The sequence below is a fragment of the Phyllostomus discolor genome, chromosome 13 (assembly GCF_004126475.2).
Source record: "Phyllostomus discolor isolate MPI-MPIP mPhyDis1 chromosome 13, mPhyDis1.pri.v3, whole genome shotgun sequence".
NCBI lineage: Eukaryota > Metazoa > Chordata > Mammalia > Chiroptera > Phyllostomidae > Phyllostomus > Phyllostomus discolor.
This window is the reverse complement of record NC_040915.2, coordinates 44,814,686-44,835,993: the sequence shown is the minus strand read 5'-3', so window position 1 is coordinate 44,835,993 and position 21,308 is coordinate 44,814,686. Positions and strand designations below refer to the sequence as shown.

The window sequence follows — 21,308 nt, the reverse complement described above, 5'->3', positions numbered from 1 at the left end:
CTCATTATGTCCATTTTATAGATGGAGGAACTTAAGGCAGAAAAGAGTTATATATTCAGTCAGCAAAGTAATTAACCAGGAGAATTCCAAAAAGATTCTAGGTCCAAAACAAATGAAACTGTGGAACCATGTGGTGTGCTACCCCAGAGACGGCGCCCTAAAGTGCCATTGGGTATTGTCGAAACCGTTTTTGCTGCAGCAGAAGTCAACCAGACAGCTGGGATTCGGCAAGACCTGGCTTAAGCATTCCGGTGAAGAGATACTTTCTCATTTCATGAGTGGGTAGATGTTATGACCTGACTACAACTTTGGCATTTGCAAACTCAGGTTAAATGAGGACAGGTGGAGAATCCCTTCAGTCTTTTAAATCATGAAATTTAAGCAATGGCCACAAAGAAGATGGATTACTCTGGTAAATAGCTACATTTGTGAAGGCGACCAAGGATAAACACAACATAGCAAACCAGGTCTAATTCTCAGATGCTTTCGTTTGGCTCATAGCTAGGTAACCATCATGCACTGGTTTAATAATGCAACTTAACTCAGATGTGGGGGTGTGTGGGGAGTGGTGGAGACACACAAGTGCTGGAGAGGAGACCAGAATGATAGAAAACGCAGAATTGTTAAAATTGGGTGATGAATACGTGGGACTTCATTACACCCTTCTATTTGCTTCATACACGTTTGAAATTTTCCAAGACAAGAAGTGGCTTATTGTAGCAAGCTGCTATGATTTATTATTGTGAGTCTGCTGCTGGAATAAAATTAACTATCTTTCTACCCTCTTGCCTTATGAGTACACATGATGTTGAAAGGAAGACTATTCACTAACTTAAAAAATGTTTAGATAATGAAACTTTTGCCACTTCTTGAATTTGAGATTTTGAAATTATTTAATTGACCTAAGCACACTGTGAATTCAATAAAAGAATTTTTTGAAGTATTAAAAAAATGAGCTCAGAGAAGAGCCTCAATACATCCTAAGCAAGTAATTTAACTGCAATGATTTATCCCATCTGTCTTGGTAATACTTTTTGACTCCAAAATACAAAGCATTAGGCCGTTATGGCTATGTTAGGAAAAATACCACATTTTCCTGAATCGCAATTACACAACTGAAAAAGGGTGTTATTATATAAAGTATAAAAGAAAGAAAAAATAGATAACATAATGAACCTCTATATTGAAAAAGTGTGTGTTTAAACTAAGAAATACCTGTCTTTAGGAGGTCCCAATTTCAAGCATTAAGAGATTGTGAACTCCTGTATGCTATTTATTCCCTTATTTTTTTAAAATAATATATACCTTCTTAGAAGAGATAATTTACTCAAACACGTACTGGGAGTTTGCTTTATTCTAGGCACAGAATAAGACAAGTCTTCTGCAAGAATTACATTTTTCAAATGCAAAGTCTCCAGGACTTAGATCCCCACTCTTTGTTTTGTTTCACTCTTGCCACCCTCCAGCTGCATTCACTAGTTTTTTTGTTGTTTGTCAATATTTATTATAATCATTATTGTGGCTTTATTAAAATATACTTCACATCCCATACAATTCACTCACTGAAATTGCACAATTTAATAACTTTTTGTGCACTTAGAGTTGTGCAACCATCACCATAACTTTAGAACATTTTCGTCACCCCCGCAAAAAGAAACCCTGTGCCCACCAGCAGTCTCGCCATTTCCCCCTAACTCCCCACACCCTAGACAACTGCTACTTTACTTTCCGTCTCTATGGATTTGTCTGTTCTGGACACTTCACATATACAAAACTGTGGCAGGCAGTTAGGCATGAGCAGAGCATGGACAATGGGCCAGTTACAGAAGGTGACCAGGGCCCCGGGTGCTTAGCAATGGGCAAAATTGGGATAACAAGGACCTTGCCCCCGGGGTAACCTTTCCTCCCCTGGCATGTTGCCAGGCTCCCTTAGAGGGGGAACAAACAAGGGGGGCAAAGAATAGCCCTTAAGCATTACACCCCCAGGACAATGAGGTTCTGACTTGCATCAAATACACCTAAGCTTCTGTTGTGTTTTAGCTCTAGGCCCAGAAAAGCAGCAAATCCAGATGAGCAACATCACGGCTGACATCAGAACCAGCTGCATCAAATAATGACCCCCAACCCCCACATGGTGCCTGCCAATCATTCGAGACCAGAACCCTGAAAGGACACACCTGGAAAGCTGATGCATATCCTGTGGGACCCTCCCAAGACCTCCAGATAAATGCCCTTGGACAGGTGACCCAGCGCAGCCCCAAGGAGCACTCCAGAGCCTTTCACCACCCCTTTCCCCCAGGTGGGGTTTCCTGGCCTCTCTCTTTCCTAAGCTCCAACGGCCCTTCTTGTGCCTGGGTACCTTACTTCCTGAGCCCATTTCTTCTCAGACTCACTTCTTCTGCCTCTGTGACTTTCCAAATAAACTTTTCCTTGCGTTTGAGTCTTGGCTCTGAATTCTGTCTCAGCCAGAACTCAAGTGTTGAGGTTGCTGCACTGAGGTCCGGCCTGACTCCGCTGGTCTAACACCTGGTGCCCTCTTGCCGCCAACTGAATCACAGAACACGAGACCCTTTTATGACTGGCTTCTTTCCCTTCGCATAATGTTTTCCAGGCTCATCCACACTGTAGCATGTATCAGTACTTCAGTTTTATTTTGACTAAATAAGATTCCATTGTCTGGCTAAACCACATTTTTTGCATCCATTTATTAAGAAATGGACATTTGCATTGTTTTCACTTTGGAGCTATTATATTGCTATGAATATTCATGTACAAGGATTTTAAAAAAAGATTTATTTATTTTTAGAGAGGGAAGGGAGAGAGAGAGAAACCTCAATGTGAGGTTGCTGGGGGCCGTGGCCTGCAACCCAGGCATGTGCTGTGACTGGGAGTCGAACCTGCGATGCTTTGGTTCGCAGCCCGAGCTCAACCCACTGAGCTACGCCAGCCAGGGCGGATTTTTTTTTTCTTTGGTGGATATTCGTTTTCATTTCTCTTGAGTTATGTCTACAAATGGAACCGCGGGTCCTATGGTAACTCTGTGTTTAACACTTGCAGGAACACTCAGACCGTTTTCCAAAGCAGCAGCACCCTTTAAGTCTCATCAGCAATGTGTTAAGGTGCCAATGTCTCCATGTTCACAGCAAAACTTATTATCTCTGTTCCTGGTTTAGCTACCCTAATGGGTATGAAGTGGTATCTCACTGTGGTTTTGACTTGCAGTTCTCTGATGGCTCATAAAGTTGAGCTTCTCTCTTCATGTGCTTATTCATGAATTCTTCTTTAAAAATTTTATGGTTGGTACTATTTCGTTAACTCTTGAGATAGACCTGCCAACCTCCTTTCTCATGAGGAACAGGGCTCTGTACCACCAGCAAATTTTTACATTTCTTTGTGTACCTAGACCATTGGAAGAAGGAATACTTTCTCTTCCACAGAAGCTCAGCGACCACTCATACATGGTGAATAAAAGTCTGTCTTTGCATTTTTCCAAAACCAGAAAATCCAGGACTATCCTGGATAAGAAGTTCAATTATCCGAGCAATGCTTGAAGCAAGAAAAATAAACTAAAAAAAAAAAAAAGTATCATTCTAGCCTAAAAAAGGTGGCGTGGCTCTGTGTTTTAATCCGAGACAGCCCTTACAAGCAAATCTGTTACCCAGGAGCACAGCAGTCTCAGGTGCGAATTATGAGACGCGAATTGCCGCGTCTCTTTCTCATTGAACCACTCAAGTCCTGGCTGAGCGGGAGGGGCGAGGGCGGGGAGCAGGAAAACCAGCTGGGTGCCATCCAGGTCGGCTGCACCCACCGACCCTGCACGACCCCCGTTTTTCCGTTCAAATAAAGTCAGCTCCAGGGGGGGCTCCCCAGAATTCTGGCATTGCGCTGGAATTTGGTTGTTTTGAACGCCGCTCTCCAAGAGCAGCTGGGGCTGGAGAACCGTTCGGTGAAGTGTCTGCAAGACGAGCCTTTTCAAACCCGCGTCCTCGCGTGCGCAGCGGCCGCCGCCGCTCACAGCACCCTCGAGCGAGGCGACTCGAGTCCCCACCGAGTGTGAGAAGCCTGAAAGTCTCTGGAGACAAATCCGAGGCCCTGCTCTGACGGTTGTTCACAAAAGCCCCGCATCCGGGCGTTTTCAAATCTACGCCGCTCTTTCCCCTGCTCAGCGCCCGGGGAACGTGACCTAAAGCCAGACCTCGGCTGCACCCGCTCCTCAGGGAACGCCGATTCCCCGCTCGGCAACTCCACCGAGAAACAGCCGGCAGAGACGCTCCCGCCACGCCCAGGTCCGCCCTTAGCAGCCGGAGCCCGGATGGAGTCGTCCTCCGCCCACCCCTCAGTGCCGGAGGCCCCGCCCCATTACCGCTACCTGATTGGGTCTGGTGACCGGCCCCCCGAGTGCCAGCTCTGGATTGGTCAACTTGGCCGCCGCTCGGCGCTTCTCCGGGCGGTGCGCGGCAGGCGTGGCCACGCCCCTTACGTCCGGACGCTCTGTCGCCTCTGGAGGCCCCGCAATCGCAGCCCAGAAGGAAGGGGAACCTCGGTGCGAGGGACTGTTATGGTGTTGAGTTTGCGGCCAGAGCCGACCGAGACGCGGCTGTCGCGGCCATGAAGGTGAGGGATCGGTGGAGAAGGGCAGTCCCTCCTAGCCGCTCCCGTCCGGCCGGGGCTCCCGAATTGCCTTTTTCCCTCGGCAGCGCCTCTCCGGAGACCTCCGCGGAGGGGCTTCCCGGCCGGCGTCTGGGTCCCTGACCGGCCCAGGGCGGCTAGCCTGGGCTCCCCGATGTCTCCCAAGTCCCACACCGCCTCCGGTCGGCGAGCCGGAGGAGCGGGGAGAGGCCGGGCGCCCCCCGCGCTCACGCCTCGGGGTTCCTCTCCGCGCCGGGCCCTGTCCGCGTCCTCGGGGGGCCTGCGGCAGACCCAGCGGTGCTCGCCTCAGCCCTCGTGGCTTTGCCCACAGCGTGCTCACGCCCCCCCCCAAGTCCTTGAACCAGCCCAACTGTCGGGAACACCACGGGACTGTCGCAGGACGGACACTGCAGGATGAAGGGAAAAAGAGGGGTGCGGGGAGCCGTGAGGCCGGGGCCCGGCTAATGGGTTAGGGATGCCTCGGGGCGGGGATCCCACCCTGAAGGGCTCTCTTTTCATAGACTTAAGCCTTGGGGCCGCGACCTAGAGCGGCAGCAAACTCGGCGCGTCTCCATCGCCGCTAGGTACGCAGCAAGTAATTGGACAGCTTGAGTTCTTCCAGGTGGGTGTGAGAGCGTGGGAGCATCGCTGAGCGAGAAGTTTAAGGGAAGGGGGCGGACGCTGGCCTACTTTGGGGAGCCGAGAATTCTAAAGAGCTCCGTGCGCAACAATCATTCAGGTATTGATTCCTGTGCCTAACTCCCACCAAGTGGGAAGGAGCCGTCCGGGGAGGAGACTCCTTCAGACAGCAGCCGGTTTCTCGAGTCTCGGCGAAGAGGTGTGCTGGACGGTGCGGGCGAGGCAAGGAACAACAGTTTTGTGCCGCCGGCATAAAACTCGACCCGCACAAAGGCCCAGACAGAGGTTTGCTGGGGGAGATTGATCAGGGAGTGTCACGTGGCTCGCGAAGTCGAGCAGATGTTTTGTGGAACATTTCCTGGGTGTCGGCTCAGAAGGAGATAACTGTGCGTAGAAGTAATTCAGAAGAGGATCCCACCCTTGAGGGGTTTGCCAGTCAGAAGAGACATTCTCAAGGAGCCCCAGTGTGAGAGTGAAAAAAAATGTGAAGCTCGCGGGAGCAGAAAAGGTTATTTCAGGCCGCAGGAAGCAAGGAGGAATTTTGCAGTAGGTAGTAACTTGTGAACGTTCAAGTATGAGGCTGTCTTAGAGCTTATTTTTTAATTCCCGGTTTAGTTGTAAAATATTTCAACTTAGAATACCTAGTAAAATGCCTAAAACTGGCTTTCCTTCCTGAAAAAAAAACGAAAAAACCATCGTCTTCCAAACACAGGGATCTTTATATAATGCCTCAAAGAACGTCATTATCTTTATCAGCATTAAATTTGTGGCCCATCAAGGAACTAGATGTAGAAGGGCAGAATTAGGGACGGGTCCAGTGTTGAGTTTTTCAGCCAAGTTCTTTTAAAAACAAGTGTTTTTGAATTTAGGTGGAAGATAACAACTCCTTTCTGAGTTGAAATTTTAGAAACAAGGTTTGGTGGCAGTTGAAAATGTAGAAAAGAAAGATACTTATTTTTTGAAGCATAATGCAGACCTAAATAGATAAATCTGGGCAAGATGACAGTTATGAAGATATTGCTTTTCATTTATGTTTTTGTGAAATTGGATTCACAAAAATTAGGATTTCAGATGTTCGTTATTTGTTTTATCCCACAATTAAACCATTTCAGTATATTTTTATCTGTAGATTTCTAGGCAGGGTCAGTGATTCCTGATGTCATGGAATTCTAACATTTGAATGTTCATTTAAGCAAGTGCTTTCAGTGAGATTAAAATTTATTTAAAAGAAATCAGAAAAAGTACATCTTCACTCAAACCCAGGAGCAGCTGATTTTAGTATATGTGTGGAATAGGTATTTATGTTCTTCCCTCGTTTGTAAAGAAACTGATATTTTGAAATAGGTTTTACTTCTTCAGACTCAAGTAACTGTTTAACCTTAGAGTAGTATTTAACTCCCTAGAAGGAATTAAAATTAGAATTGATATCCTATGTTAATTTGATTTAATACTCTTTCTTGTTTTTCCATATTTATTTTGTCCTCACCCTTCCTTAATTGTACTAATCACGTTAATTCTTCCAAGCTCAAAATTAGATATCAAGGAGAAAGTATCTGTTGACTTTATAATTTTCTTTCTTTTTTTTTTCCCTGAAAGGTGGGGGAATGGTGCTAAGGATCAAGTACACTGTTTTAGAAAAAGAAAACAAAACCCAAACATGAGGAAGGTATGATCTCCAGCACACGTTGTTGTAAAACTGTATCAATTTGACCAGATATCTTGCCTAGAAATAATAACATTTTTAAGATCAGCATGTTTTTTCAACCTGCTTACCATCCAAATGGTATGAAGAAAATATTTAGGATGTAAGTAGTATATCTTCCTCTATGGTATATGGTCTGATATTGGTCATAAATAGAGCAGAGTTCTTTTCATACCGTGTTTCAGTTAAAGCAGCAGTTTCAATAAGAAATCCTTTCACATTTTAAGGGGCATATTGTTTTCTACAGTGGCTGTAAATAGGATAAAGGTTGTTGCCTATTATCTTAACTGTTTCTTCTGTTTTACCTTAAGTGCTATGGGAAAGCTTAACCTCATTGAAATTCAGGCTGCAAAATTTATTTATATTACTGGTTTTAAGATTTGAAACATTTTTTCATGTTGTTCACAGCAAGGACATTGACTTTTAGCAAACTGAAGGTTGTTTGGAGTTGAAAACAAAGGGTAGGACTGTTGATTTCTCTGAGGAAGCTTTCACTGGTGGAAGAACTGAGTCCCTGCCTGGTCTTTGTAGCTTCTTACAACATCCAGGAAAATTAATGTTCTTGAGTTTGAAACTGTGAGGTTTATCCTTAGAAATTACTGTAAAATATTATCATTTTTAACTTAGAGTTGTGGCAAGCAGGTCTTAGGAGTTGGCGTTATCATTACTACTTATCTATTGGGTTGCCCAAAAAGTCTTTGTTTTTTCTGTAAAATAGAAGACACATTTTTCATTTCACCAGTAAGTTTATTGATTTGGATATTTTGAGTATGTTGGCAATCTCCTGCTACTGGCTTCTAGTGGGTAGAGGCCAGGGGTGCTGCTAAACACCTTCCAGTGCATAAGACAGCCCCACAGCAGAGAATTATTTGGCCAAAATGTCAACAGTACCAAGAAATTTCACAAACCACTTTTGATACACTAGATCAGTCATAGCAAGTTCTCCATACACTGCACAAATCTTGTTTTGCATTTCAGTTGTGTTTTTACCTTCCTTGAAATAATAAAGCATGATATGCTGAAAATGGTGCATATCTTCTTCCATCTTCAGTATTTAAATGGCTGCACAAAAATTCACCAGTTTTCATGTTTGTTTTCTAAATGCATGCTGATATGATTGTATGTCACAATCTAACAAAATTGTTTGAAATGAAGTTCAAGACAACTAAGCACTGCTAGAGTCATAGTATGAAAAAAACTAAACAGACTTTTTGGGCAGCCCAACAGTTTAATCAGAAGCAAATGATTTAGACTATAATTGCTGGCAGCAAAATGGCACCAGGTATCAAACCGGACATTGTTTCAGCAACCTCAGTACTTGAGTTCTGGCCAAGAAATAATTCGGAGCAAGTCACAGAGGTAGAGGTGGTGAGCTATAGAAGAAATGGACTCGGGAGACAAGTTGCAAAGGCAAAAGAAGGGCCCTTGGAGCCAGAGGGAGAGGAGGAGACCATGCCTGAGTGAGTGGGGTGGGCAGAGGTGCTAGATCCCCCGTCCTGAGAGTTTTCACCCCTCTCTAGAGGCGGGGATCTTCGTGGAGGTCCCAGTAGCATAGTCATCGGCTTTCCAGGTGTGTCCTCTCACTGACTGGTAGGCACCAGGTAGGGGGTTGTGCGTCAGAGCGGCTGGTCTTGATGTTAGCGTGGCACTGCTTATCTGGTTTTGCTGTTTTTCTGGGCCTGGAGCTGAACACAGTAAGGCCGAGATGTTATCCCTGGGAGCGAATGCTTACAGGAGTGGTTGTGCAGGGGCTCGCACGGGAGTCGCACGTGGCCACTCTCGGGCCTCCTATTCCTCCTCCGAGGGGATGCACTGCGTGAAGCAACATGCCTGAGGAGGAACGGTCGGGGAGGGGCCGAGTGGCATAAACAGTGATGGGAAAGGTCAGGGATCTAATCTGCATGACCAGTGATATGAGGGCAGGGTTACCCTGGGGACGAGGTCCTTGTTTTCCCAGTTTTGCCTGCTGCTAGGCACCCAGCGCCTTCCTCCCTGGTGACCTTCTGTACCCGGCCCCTCATCTTTGCTCTGCTCACGTCTATCTGACCAGCAGATGGTCCTTTAGTTTTCTCTGGCTTTCAAACCCATCAGCTCTCTCTCTCTCTCTTTGGCTCTCATCTGATCTTCATAGAAACCGCCATAGCTTTTCTTAGTCTTCCTTCTAGTTTGCCCGGTTCCTGTGACATGTGGTAGAATCATCAAAAGGGATCCTAATGTATTTTAGAATAGGATTCAAAATTTGTAGTAAACTTTCTGTTAATTCTTTAAATTTTGGAAGTACGTTTTCCCCACAGGGATTCTAAAAGCATATTAGATCATACACACACGCACACGCACGCCCACAATCAAAGGCAGCGGAACCTCAAGGCCGCTGGAAAACCGGCACTCTGCCAGGAAGGAGAATGCGCTGCCGCTCTTGCAGGGAAACAACGCATCTCCTCCTGCTCGGTTGCCTGAAGGATGGTTCGGAATGGGCTTATGTTGTGTGAATCTGACTGAGGAACCTGAGAGTGCTTATAAAGTCCTTGGTCTGTTACTGTTGTGGAAGTAAGTGTCACAGCCCTGGAAACTGTCGGTCCCCCTCTCATGCAAATCACTAAGGTTTGTGGGTGACATTCCCTACCCCTCCCCTCCTTTATACTCCTACCCGGGGGAGGAAATCTCTAATTCACCCTCTAGGAACTAGATAGGAGGAACACTTTCAGCCTTTCTGCTACCAGAGAAAAAAACAGCAACTTTTATGTTGGTGGCTTTCAGCAAATGAGCTAAAGGTGCTTTGGCACAGTACTGTCTGGGCCCTGTCCAGTCTGTCTTCCTGTGGCCAGGGGCTGGGTGGGAGGGCAGTCTGGCCAACCGGGTGGTAAGCTGCTGGGGTCAGCTGGGGCGTCATTATCAAGGCCGGTCGGCTGTGGAGCTAACATCATGTTCTCCAATTGGTGGTGTTGGTAAACAGGCAAACATTTAAGTTTATATTTGTTTTATTTCTTAATTCCAAACTGGGTCGAGTTATTGGCCCTCAAAAATCTTGGTGCAGTGGCTCTGAAGATAACACAAAAACAGGCACTGGGGGACAGAATGACATGAAGAGATCCAGGTGTCTATGGCTTTGGAATTTAATCTCTTACTATGGCCCCTGTAAGTTTTTAATGATACCTGGTTCTTAACTGACACAAACGGCCGGGTCCCAGGGCTAATCTAGTCAGGGACAGTGTTGGCCTAAGGGGATGTGCAGGGAAGGGATTACCAAGGAAAAGCCGGCTGTCTTCAGTCGACAGGGGTGACTGGGAAATCAGCCGCACAGACCGCCTGAGCGGCAGGTTGTGTGCCAGGCAGAAGTGGGTTGTCTTTGGGCTTTCTCCACACTCATGGTCCGTGCAGGAGACGCTGCCATCTTGACAGATTACTGTTCTTTCTAACCCCTTCCGTTCATGGCGTTTGACCTGTGGAGTCTTGCTCTCAACCAGGCTCTGAGTAGGGCTTAGAATTGTTAGTCTCCTAAGGCCAGATCATAGTGTTAGTGTTCAGTGACCCACACTTTGGCTTTGTTTGTGGAAGGGGGGCAGTGGGTTGGTTTTGTTTTCTTTTTTAGTAAGCAAATAGAATCTGGGCGGCGACCCCAACATAAGGCAGAGCAACAACCCAGTGAACTTACTGCCAATTCAAAAAGCCGAAGGTCTGTGCCTTGTGTCCTGTCTGTGCATCAGTTGGGTGTGCTCGGACACATCTGGGAGGAAGGTGAAGTGGCTTGGAGAGAGCTTCAAGCTTCCTACCCAAAGATAAACGGAGCAAATTTAAAAGGGAATGCGGAGGGAAGATCTTGGGGGATAGGGAAGACAGAAATGGAACTTGAGTCTCCAGGGCTTTTAAAGGAAGGGTGCAAAGAGGGAGGCTTTTTGGTTATTGCTCTACGAGACACAGTAACCGGGCTCCAAGGAAATACGGCAGGCAGAGAGTCAAGAGCTGAGAGACTGGCATGCCCCCCGCCTCTCAAGAGCCCCACTTAGTAACTGCTGGAAAATGCTCCCATAAACAGTTCCCACTGCTTCTGGGAAGAAAGCGCAGGCGGGTCAGAAGGCACACGTGGCTGACGTGTTGGTCTCAGAACTCCGGAGGCGCAGGCTTCAGAGGGAATCATGGTCCCCTTTGGTTCAGGAACCTGCAGTGATTCTCCAGCCCAAACCACGTGGGCAAGAAGGAGAAACCGCCTGGACTGAGCAGTGAACCTTTGCACTTCAGCTGTACATGCGACTCACATGGGGGATTTTGAAACACTTCTAATGTCTGGCCACACCCCAGACCGTCCAGTCCGAATCTCTGGGGCTGGGACCCAGGCGTCGGCATGTTTTAAGGCTCCACTGGTGAGGCCGTGAGGGTGGCGTCCTGGGCTTAGGCGGTTGCTCAGCAGGAGAGGGACAGCAGCCGCTGTGGTACAGGACTGAAAGTACCTGCTCTGAAGTTGCTGGGGAGATAGAATCACTGAAGAGATGACCTTCATTTTCAGCACTGGGGGTGGGGGCCAGAAAACACAGGGCTTAAAGGGGAAACGGCACGAGTTTCTAAAGTACACTGGATGGGAGAGAAAGGTGCCACGGAGAAAACCAGTGAGGTCCAGGGTTTCAGATTCCTGACCTTTGAAGAAGGCAGGAGTGTTGCGGCTGCTGCCGTCAGAGGTAGCAGTGCCTGGGGGTAGATGTGTTCTTCAGGATGACGCTAGGGGCGTTATTGGGAGATTACTCTCTTATTGGGAGATTTTTGTCTAAATTTAAGTTCACACGTCTAATGAGGCCGAAGCCTAGACTCTTCAGTGTTTCCTCTTGCCCTCTGCTGTGGTTTTTGGTTTAGTTTGACCAAAGAATAGGTTATTTTATTTGCCTGGAACAACACTTCAGGGGTTGGCTTGGGCTATGCTTTTTAATTTTTATTTTATGATGAGTTGGCTGAAAGAAGAAAGGAGTGTTGTTTTCATTATTTTCCCTTTCGGGGAATAAAGAGGAAATTCCCTCCCTTTTATAGAGACATGAGGAATGGGGCAAAATTATTACCTGTCGATAATGGTGTCTACACAGGGATTCCACCTATTTTCCCAAAATAAGTCTTCCTCTCTCCTCACCAGAGTTGTAACTATTTCAGCCTAGAATTTTCATGATTGTGCCATCAGTTTGGTCTGACAACTCACATCCTTCCGTAGCTCGTCGGAAAACCGATTTCCGCCAGGACAAAGTGTGTGGGGGTGCTGCTGTTAAAAGGGAGTGTCACCTGAGGTTCTGAGCCTGCTAGGCCAGAATCGTTTTCTACCCTTTCTCAGTAAGACAGTTCGAACTTTCTGGGTAGCATGAAAATTTTAAGTAGTACATTGCTTTTCAAGAAGTAATGTAAAGAAACCCTGCTTATCAGTCACAGACGCAGTGGATCCAAGGAGCTCCCATGGGAGGGGGCAGACGGCATCCCCCAGGAGTCAGAAGGGGGCAAGAGCTGACACAGCCGTGTAAGAGTTCGGTAGCGAGGGCAGAGGAAGCTGACGCTCAGGTTTTCCTTCTTCAGACTCCTGGAGCGAAGAGAAGCTACCCTGCTGGCACATTCTGCAGTTCAGGTGTAACTCCCCAACAGTGTTACGTGCAAATTAAAATTTGTAAACGGCCTTTCCCTTGTTCTAAGAGCGCAGTGTATAAAGCACTGCAGGTGGGGTCCTCTGGTGCAAGACTCGCTTTAAACGAACTCGTCGTCAATCGGATTTTCATCCTCTCGTGTTGCAACAAACCACGACTCCAGAGTCTGAGGTTTATATTTAAAGATAGGAACTACTAACTATACTGTAACCCGACTTTTAAAGGCAGCACTGTTCCTTGAGAATTACAGGGTGTGGAGCTATATAATACTTCAGTCAGGGACCCTGATACTTACGACTGTTTGAACCTTGTATTGTGGCTTCATACTGCTTTACCGTCTACTTTCCCTGTATTTAATACAGCGTATTGCTTCCGGGTAGTAGCAAGAATAGCACGATCCTCTTACAGCATCCCAAATAGCCTTTTGAAGTCCTTCAAATTTTTTTCGAAGAGCTCGTTGGACAGTGAATATTTGACAGAGTCAGATAATTAGATGAACTGCAGCACTGTCGTGGGCTGCCGTCTCCATTGCCTTCCACGTTCCGGAGTCGGCAGTGTGCTTCAGAGTGAGGACGGGGCACACGTTCGTCCCAAACATCGTAGCTTTTCCACTCGAAGCACGGGCCAGTATCTTAAGCCCTTACTGAAGAACACTTGTATGTGTACACGCTTCTGAGAAGCCTGGTCACCGGGATTCTGAGTCGGCAGTGAAAAGAAGGCAGGCTGCTAGGCAGGCACGGTGAGGGCGGTGGCGGTCTGCAGAAAGGGCACAGGTCAAAGAAAAAAAAACAAACAGCCACTAGTTCCAGGCCATTGAGTGGAGTGGCAGATAGCCCGCACACTTCGGGGTCGTTGTGATTGCTGAGTCATCCAAAATTGTGTTCAATACTTGAAAAGGAAGGATACGTGCTTTTTAAAAATATTTTCCTTAATGTCAAACTAATATATTCTTTTAAAAGAATTTTGAAAATACAGAAAAACAACAAAAAATTTTCATGAGGTACATTAAAACCTTCTCTTTCTTGCGTTAAAATACCAAACTTCAGTTGGTACTTCAGAAGGTAAAAATACCTTCAGTTGGTATTTTTACCAAAACATCATTTTGATGTTTTTCCACTCATTTAAAAAAAAATCATATACCACAGTTTATTGTGCCCAGCTACAAATAACAATAGAAGTTTAATGAAATTAATTTGAATTTATATTCTTTCTGCTATGTGGTAGCTGGGAAAATCTGTCTCACCCGATGGTGTGTGGTAGTCACCATCCAAGGCTGTCAGATAGAACACGGGATGCTCAGTTAAATTTAAATTTCGAGTAAACAACAATATTTTTGTGTGCAAGCCAGCAATTTTCAACCTTTTTCATCTCATGGCATGCATACACGAATCACTTTTTTTTTTCCCAATCTGACAAAAAAAAACAAAAACCAAACCACGCAGCATTTTGACTTGCTCATACCAGATAGCTATTGTTGTGTTGTTACCAGGCTAAGGGAAGAGAGGTCAGTGCCCCTAACTAAATCGTCTATCAACAGTCAGGTATTGCCTGTTTTAAAAAATTCTTGCAGCACACCCGTTGAAAGCCACTGGTATAAGCACATCTCAGATATTGCACAGCATGTATTTCTGTCCCAATAAAGAGAGTTGTTTTTATTTAACAATGTATGAGTACCCCCAATGCCAAATATTCTTTGCAAATACCAGAGAGTTATCTCTTTCCAAATAGCTTAAAAATGTTTGACGCTGAAAAGAAAGAATCTCAGAGTTGTTTAGGGCAAACGTGCCTCTCCAGAGTGGCGTTGCCCGGGGATCTCGGAGAGGCCAGGTTCCACCTGCTTTACACCGGTGCTTCTTGCGGTCTTTTCCAGGCGGGCGCCACGTCTATGTGGGCCTCATGCTGCGGGCTGCTGAACGAAGTCATGGGAACCGGAGCCGTCAGGGGCCAGCAGGCGGGGTTTGCAGGAGGCACCGGTCCGTTCAGATTCACACCCAGCTCCGATTTTCCCACCTACCCACCAGCACCTACGGAAGGGCCTAATATAGTCTGCAAAGCTTGTGGACTTTCATTTTCAGTCTTTAGAAAGAAGGTGAGTTGTCTCCCTCTCGTTCTCCCTTCCTTCCCCCTCCCTAAAAATAAAATCTTAAAAAAAAAAAAAAAGAAAAAGAAATGTAGTGACAATGCACCAAGCAGAAGTGACCACAGTCTTTAAGCTTTGCTAGTGGATGGCTTTGCTTGTGGATTAAGGTTGTGTAGGTACAGATTACTGCATTAGTCAGGCCCTCTCTTGACTTGCACTGACCTTGAGAGGTCAGTTGCCTTTCTCTTGTTATGCTTTTCCCCCTTCTCTAATTTTTATCTTCTAGTCCCCTTATACCCCACCCCCAGCAATGTCTACACTATTGTCCCTGTCCTTGAGTCCCTCGGCCTTTTTGCTTAATCCCTCCGCCCCCAGCCCTCCCTTCCTTTTGAAATGGGGAAGCTGTTCACACCGGGAAAGAGCAGGAAGAGTTTGTGGTTGTGCTTTCCGCTCCACGTGTTTCGAGTCGGCTCTGTTCTGCTAATTACATGTTTGCACCGAGGGGTGGGAAGGTTTTAATTCACTAACACAAGAGTGTATGCTTTTCTTAAAGGGCTGTATTTGAACTTCAGTGAATCCAAACTGCCTCGGCAGTAACTGTTTTGATTTTCATGGCTTTTGAAACATAGAAAAACGCCTGTGAGAATAGTCTGGTGCCACAGAGGACTTCATAAGAACCAGAAGTGAATTTTAACAGAAGGCAGAAAGAAAGGAAACTGGTGCTTCCACAGTGGCTTTTGTATCTGGCTACCATTAAATGCTTCTTTCCTTCTTCTCCAGCATGTGTGCTGTGACTGCAAGAAGGATTTCTGCTCCGTTTGTTCGGTCTCACAAGAAAATCTCCGTCGATGTTCCACCTGTCACCTACTGCAAGAGACGGCCTTCCAGCGCCCTCAGCTCATGCGCCTGAAGGTGAAGGACCTGCGGCAGTATCTCGTCCTTAGGAACATACCGACTGACACCTGTCGGGAGAAGGAGGACCTGGTGGAGCTAGTGCTGTGCCACCACGGGCTGGGCTCTGAGGACGACCTGGACGCCAGCAGTCTGAACTCCTCGAGGTCCCAGAGTTCCAGTTTTTTCACCCATTCATTTTTTTCAAGCTATACAGCCCCCTCTGCGACTGTGTCTTCATTTCAGGGAGAGCTCATGGGTAGAGATCGGACCTTGGGATCTGGAGCGCTGGCGCAGGTACGAGGGGCTACTCACCCAGCGGGCCTGGCACGGCTGCTGTGGCCACATCCATGTGTTTCCTGTACCTACACAACCATCCGTAAAGTGGGGCCTTGGGGGGCTGCTGTCTCCTTGTGGGAGCCGGAGGTCCTGCACGCTGAGCTCTGTGCTTACAGGCTCTCCTGGTGTGATTCTCCGAACTCAGGCGCCAGGTAGCCCCCAGTCAGCTACCTGAAGGGCCTAAATAACTATAACCAGTTCGTTGAACTTGTCTCAGTTTCTCTATCTTACATAGTTACACACAATAACAACTGTGAAAAGCACTAGGATATAAACATCGGCAGGGCTGTTTGTGTCAGTGACACGGGAACAGCCGTGCAAGGTAACCTGCGGCCCAGTTGCCGTGCCGTAGAACTGTCCTGGTCAGATCACGGGAAACCACCGTCTGAACTAGGGAACGTGGTCACTGCCAAGTTCAAAGCAGCGCCAGTGCGGAGCACTCGCCCAGTGGGGTCCTGGGCGTCCTGACTGAGTAGCATCCCAGGGCTCGTAACTAATAGCAGTTTGTATATATGAACGATTCCACGGTGCTGAAGGAATTATTTTGAACAATTCTCTCCACATTTTCTTCCCTGAGTAAAGGAGTTAGAGGCAGAGGGAAGTGTGGGCTAGTTGTCTTTTAAATAGTCATGAAGTAGACGAGTTGGAACGAGGAGTTTTATCATTTCCCGAATGAGGGCTGGCGGTTACCAGCCAAACCTAAGAGGCGTCTGACCTCCGTGCCACGTTTGGGCTTACAGCATCACTCGGGACGTGGGGGTCTCGGGACACTACCTCACGGTGCTTGTGAACCAGGGGGTGGAGTATTTGTAATTGGGGACCGACCTAGACTGTTACAGAGCTACGGTCAAAATAAAGTCAAAGTGAAAAGACATGAAATGAGGTACATAAATCACATCAAAGGGATTTGTGTCCTTCCTAAAGAGAAGCACACCCCCGACTACTGAGGAACTTGTACGAACTGGACCTAGCATCAGCCTCCAGTGAGGAAGGCCAGCAGCTGTTGTGGGGGTGGAGTCTTTCACAGCAGAGACCTCTGACCTTGGGCCAATCGCAGAGCTTCAGGTCCCGTCGGTGTCTTAGCGGCTCCAGTGCAGCCGGCCACAGGCGGGTCCTCTGATGGCGACTTCAGTGCAATCGCACACGACGGCGGCCTCGGCATTCCGTGGTGGGACCTTCCTCGGGGGCTTCTGGTTAGGTTTTGTAAGCTCACATACAAGTGGGGTTTGGCTTTGTGATAATTTCATGGAGGCTGTGTGGTCTGGCTCACGTAGGGCCCCGCGCTTGGGGAGGGGCAGCCGCATCCAGGATCTAAAGGAGTCTCGGAGTACACCCGGTGCTGGGGGCGGTCTGCGGGAAGGTTTACTCCGGTGATAAAGGTGGGTTGATGGATGCTGTTAGGAAGATGAGATCCCTGACATGACTCTACCCATTGTGCGGCAGGTGCAGAGTGAAGTAGCTTCTACAAACACCGAAGATGACGACGACGATGATGAAGATGACGATGACGACGATGATGAAGAAAACTTGGAGGAACAGGTGAGATCTCCTTGTAAAATTTGGTTTCCCTGACACTGCAACCTGGCAGACAGGAAGGTGCCCGTGTGCGCTTCGCTGGAGGGGCACAGCACGCTGCTTCTGGTTTGAATGTGGCACAGCGTGTGAAACACCCTGAGGACGGACAGACCTGGGAAGGCCGCCGGGGCCGGTGACGACTGTAGGGGACTGTAGGGGACTGCAGGGTGCGGGGCCGGGCTCGCGGAACAGAGGTGACAGAGCGCTGTGGTTGCAGGCGCCCGGCCTCTCCAAGAAGAGACTGAGGGCTTCGCTGTCGGACCTGTCGAGCGCCGAAGACGTGGAGGGGATGAGCGTGCGCCAGCTGAAGGAAATCCTGGCCCGGAACTTCGTCAACTACTCTGGCTGCTGTGAGAAATGGGAGCTGGTCGAGAAAGTGAACCGGTTATACAAAGAGAATGAAGAAAACCAAAAGTCATGTGAGTTTTTCTCTTCTCGTGTGGTATCCTTCTGTATGCTTTAGAAACTGGGTTTTTTGTTACAAGTCAAATTCGTTCTGAGAAAACGTTATCCTTTCTTGAGTGGGAATTCATTATATGAACTTATTTATAGATCTGTTAAGAAGTTAGTTCATTATGTGATGTTGTCATTCTGTGATCACTGTTGCCAAGTGAGTTAGGTGATCATTTGTTCAGTCTGGTTTTTCTTGGCATAATTTGTTAGAACTAATGAAATTCCTTGTATCTATAAAATGTTTGTTTTCTCACTAATTACTCAAATAGGCCAATACTGTGGTTATCTTGATTGTACCTTTTAAATCCCATCATTAGAAAGAAACGCTCTAGATCCACGGTGTTAAGTATTACATTTTTAGCATCGAGTAGCGCTAGGCTGTTGTGTAAGCCACAGGAAGCCGAGGCTAAGAACTTCTGAATGACCTAACGATGAGGCACGGGGCAGAAACCCCCTGCTGCTCAGAAGGCCAAGCCGCAGGGCATTTATAGACAAGAAAACATAGTGCAGTGGTGTTCAGACTGACCAGTATTATCTTCGTATCCGGACTTCAACAGCCCTACCCTTATTAACTGTTATCATCTCAAGTTTTTATCTTTGAAGGCTGGTTATAATACAGCATTTGTTGATAAACAGGTTTATGCCTAGAATACGCACAAATTATTTGGGCACGCCTATTTCCATGATGCTACAATGGTAGATACAGGAATCTTAGTTCTCAGAGCCTTCCGAGGTCCCGGGCTCGTGCCTGGGAAATGGTGTGCTGGCCGTGAGGGGAGAAGCCGGTTTTAAACGCCAGCTGCAAGGGCGTGGCCAGGCCTGCCCTCAAGGAGAGACAGCCAGGACGTGCACTGGGGCCCGAGAGCCTTTCCCAGGCCGTCATGGGCCCGATATCTAAGCTCATGGAACGCACACTTTGTTTTGAGCACAGCTTGACCCTTTCCTAATCTGACTGGCTTCAGCCATTTGCACCAGGGTTTACCCTGGCAGCCTTGCCCAATAGCCTCGACAGACCCTGGACCCTAAGTTGTAAGAGTCGGGAGGAGCCTTCTGCGCCCGAGAGACCAAAGCCCAGAGACTCACTCCCGGGGGAGCCTTCCAGCGCCGTCCCCCCCAGCAGATCACCTTCCTGTGTGGGTCCGCTCTCCCCGCTCCCCAGCAGCGGCGTGGGCCGCGAACCAAATTACAAGAAGCTCTTGACATAACAGTGTTTATTTTTCTTAAATCCAGGGATTACTGGCTTCTCAAGCCTGACTTCTTGTTCTTTTCTAACCACATTCATGATCCCCATTGATCCGTTCTGTGACCTGTAGAAAGGGGAGCCACGTCCGTAGCTCTGTGGCTGGACCTCAGGGTGTCAACTTTTCACACTCATTCGGCATCTTTCTTATTCGGAGTCTGGGTTTTCTCAAAACCTAATCTGGGCCACAGGGCCAGGGTGGCCAGGAGCACAGACGGCTTTTGAGCTGCTTCCCCGGCCGAGGTGGGGTGGGGGCTGCAGGCTGCTGCCCTGTCGGTGTGGAAACGCAGCTCCTTTTCCCTGCGGGACGAGACCCTGAGACTGCGACTGTCCCAGGGCCACACGGTTGGGCTGGAGATTCCCCTCGTGTTCTGACTCCAAGGCCCGTACTCAGGACAACCCAGGGACGCTTCACGTTTACTTGCAGAAGCAGTCTGTCCTCGCAAGACCCCTGAGTTACATAGGCTGAAAGAGAGTTAAATGGCTGCCGGTCGCTGGGCACTTCGGACCTGGCCCCAAGCTAAGCCTTTCCCATTCATTCATCACGAAACTCGACCAGGCGCAGGCAGGACTATCCCCGCCCTTTCCTGTGGGGGGGGGGGGTGCAGAGCAGTCGGGATTGTTTCTCTCACGGGAGGGTCCTGCTGCGCCGGTGGTGGCCACTCGGCCTGTTGGCGGGGGGGGGCCTCGCCAGCAGCCCCGGCTCTCTGTTGCCTTCCAGATGGCGAGCGCACGCAGCTGCAGGACGAGGAGGACGACAGCCTGTGCCGCATCTGCATGGACGCCGTCATCGACTGCGTCCTGCTCGAGTGCGGGCACATGGTCACCTGCACCAAGTGCGGCAAGCGCATGAGCGAGTGCCCCATCTGCCGGCAGTACGTGGTGCGCGCCGTGCACGTGTTCAAGTCCTGAAGCGGAGCCCCGCCCCCGCCGGGACGCTCGCCCCCGAGCTCGATCCCAGACATTTCCGAGCACAGAAGGGACTAGAAACCTGCTGTTCAAAGTGAAGTTATTTTTAAAAATTATTTTCACTACTGACTGGGAATAAAGGTTCACCCTGAGTTACAGCAACACTGGTTCATACCGTGCGCCCATCAGCCCGTGGGCGGGCCCGGCCTCCCAGGCCCGCCGGGCCTCACCGCGTGTCTGTGACCACTGCTCACGGAGGCCAGACTGCTGTGGCATCAGCTCCTCCCCCTCGGGGGGATGTGCACCCTTACTCCTCCTCCCCGTTTTTCACTGAAACTACTCAGACGTTTGCAACTTCGCTCTTCGGGTGAGATCGTTGCCCACAAGTGACCGACATGGTACGCGCTGACCGGTGGCACCTCCGAATGTTCACTTTATCAGTCATGTATATTTTCAATGCTACTCTTTAATGAATGTAAGTTTCCACACTGTTGCTATTTCTGCATTTAAACCTAATTGGGAACAACCGACATCCTATAGTCAACTGCCAGGGCCTTAGACGAACTGTGTCCATTTCTGTTCAGGTACAGCTTTTTATAGCAAGGGCTGCATCTAGCTGCTTTCACTAGAGAAACGTGTGTGTTCAATTCTTTATTAACATGTAACTGGTTTACACTGTTTTGTAGAGTGAAAGTGTATTTTCAGTGCTACTGCTAGCTGATTTGAACTTTAGGAATAAAATTAGATTTTCAAAAATGCTTTTATTTATATTGTCCTAGTCAGTTCCTAACTCACACGGGTACAGCTGAGTGGGTGTCCGTGCAGATTCGAGCCCCTTCTAACGCGCTGCGGCAACCTCCCTTCGCAGCTGGCTGGCTCCGCGAGGCGACCTTCGGGCCTGCTGTTTACCGTGACCAGGAGTCGTTCTCGGGCTCTCCCCAGCGTTCTGCAGTAGGTAACACCTCCCCCGGCAGGTGAGGCCCCTGACCTCGGAGAAGTTAAAAAAAAAAACTTTGTCTAAAATTTCAGTGAAATGGCGACTGTCAGACTCTGAACTTAGCTCTGATGCCAGTTTTATATCTTCATTCTGCCAATCCTGCACATCAAACGAGAAACCTGAGATGTCAGCGTATGCAAAGCTGTCTCAGGGCACGAGTGATCTGACACCTCCTTTAGGGTGAAACTTGAATGGGGGCGGGCTGGTTGAGATGAGGCCGAATGGGGGCTCATTCCCATGGTAGTGGG

General features: G+C 48.1%; 1 protein-coding gene across 6 annotated transcripts; it reads left to right on the top strand.

Moving 5' to 3' along the window:
• Positions 1–4,437: 4,437 nt before the first annotated feature.
• On the top strand, positions 4,438–20,827 carry RNF34 (ring finger protein 34). Of its 6 annotated transcripts, none has more exons than XM_036013635.1 (8): positions 4,475–4,614; positions 5,214–5,251; positions 6,865–6,934; positions 14,447–14,665; positions 15,437–15,844; positions 17,330–17,425; positions 17,679–17,880; positions 19,876–20,827. In XM_036013635.1, exons 3-8 carry the CDS (start codon positions 6,926–6,928, stop codon positions 20,064–20,066), a joined length of 1,125 nt encoding a protein of 374 aa, XP_035869528.1. In that variant the 5' UTR covers positions 4,475–4,614; positions 5,214–5,251; positions 6,865–6,925; the 3' UTR covers positions 20,067–20,827. The 6 variants fall into 6 exon arrangements, with proteins under 6 accessions (XP_028383634.1, XP_028383638.1, XP_035869528.1 ...); XM_028527834.2 differs by having other exon boundaries at positions 5,151–5,251; XM_028527833.2 differs by lacking the exon at positions 5,214–5,251 and having other exon boundaries at positions 4,438–4,614.
• Positions 20,828–21,308: the final 481 nt, after the last annotated feature.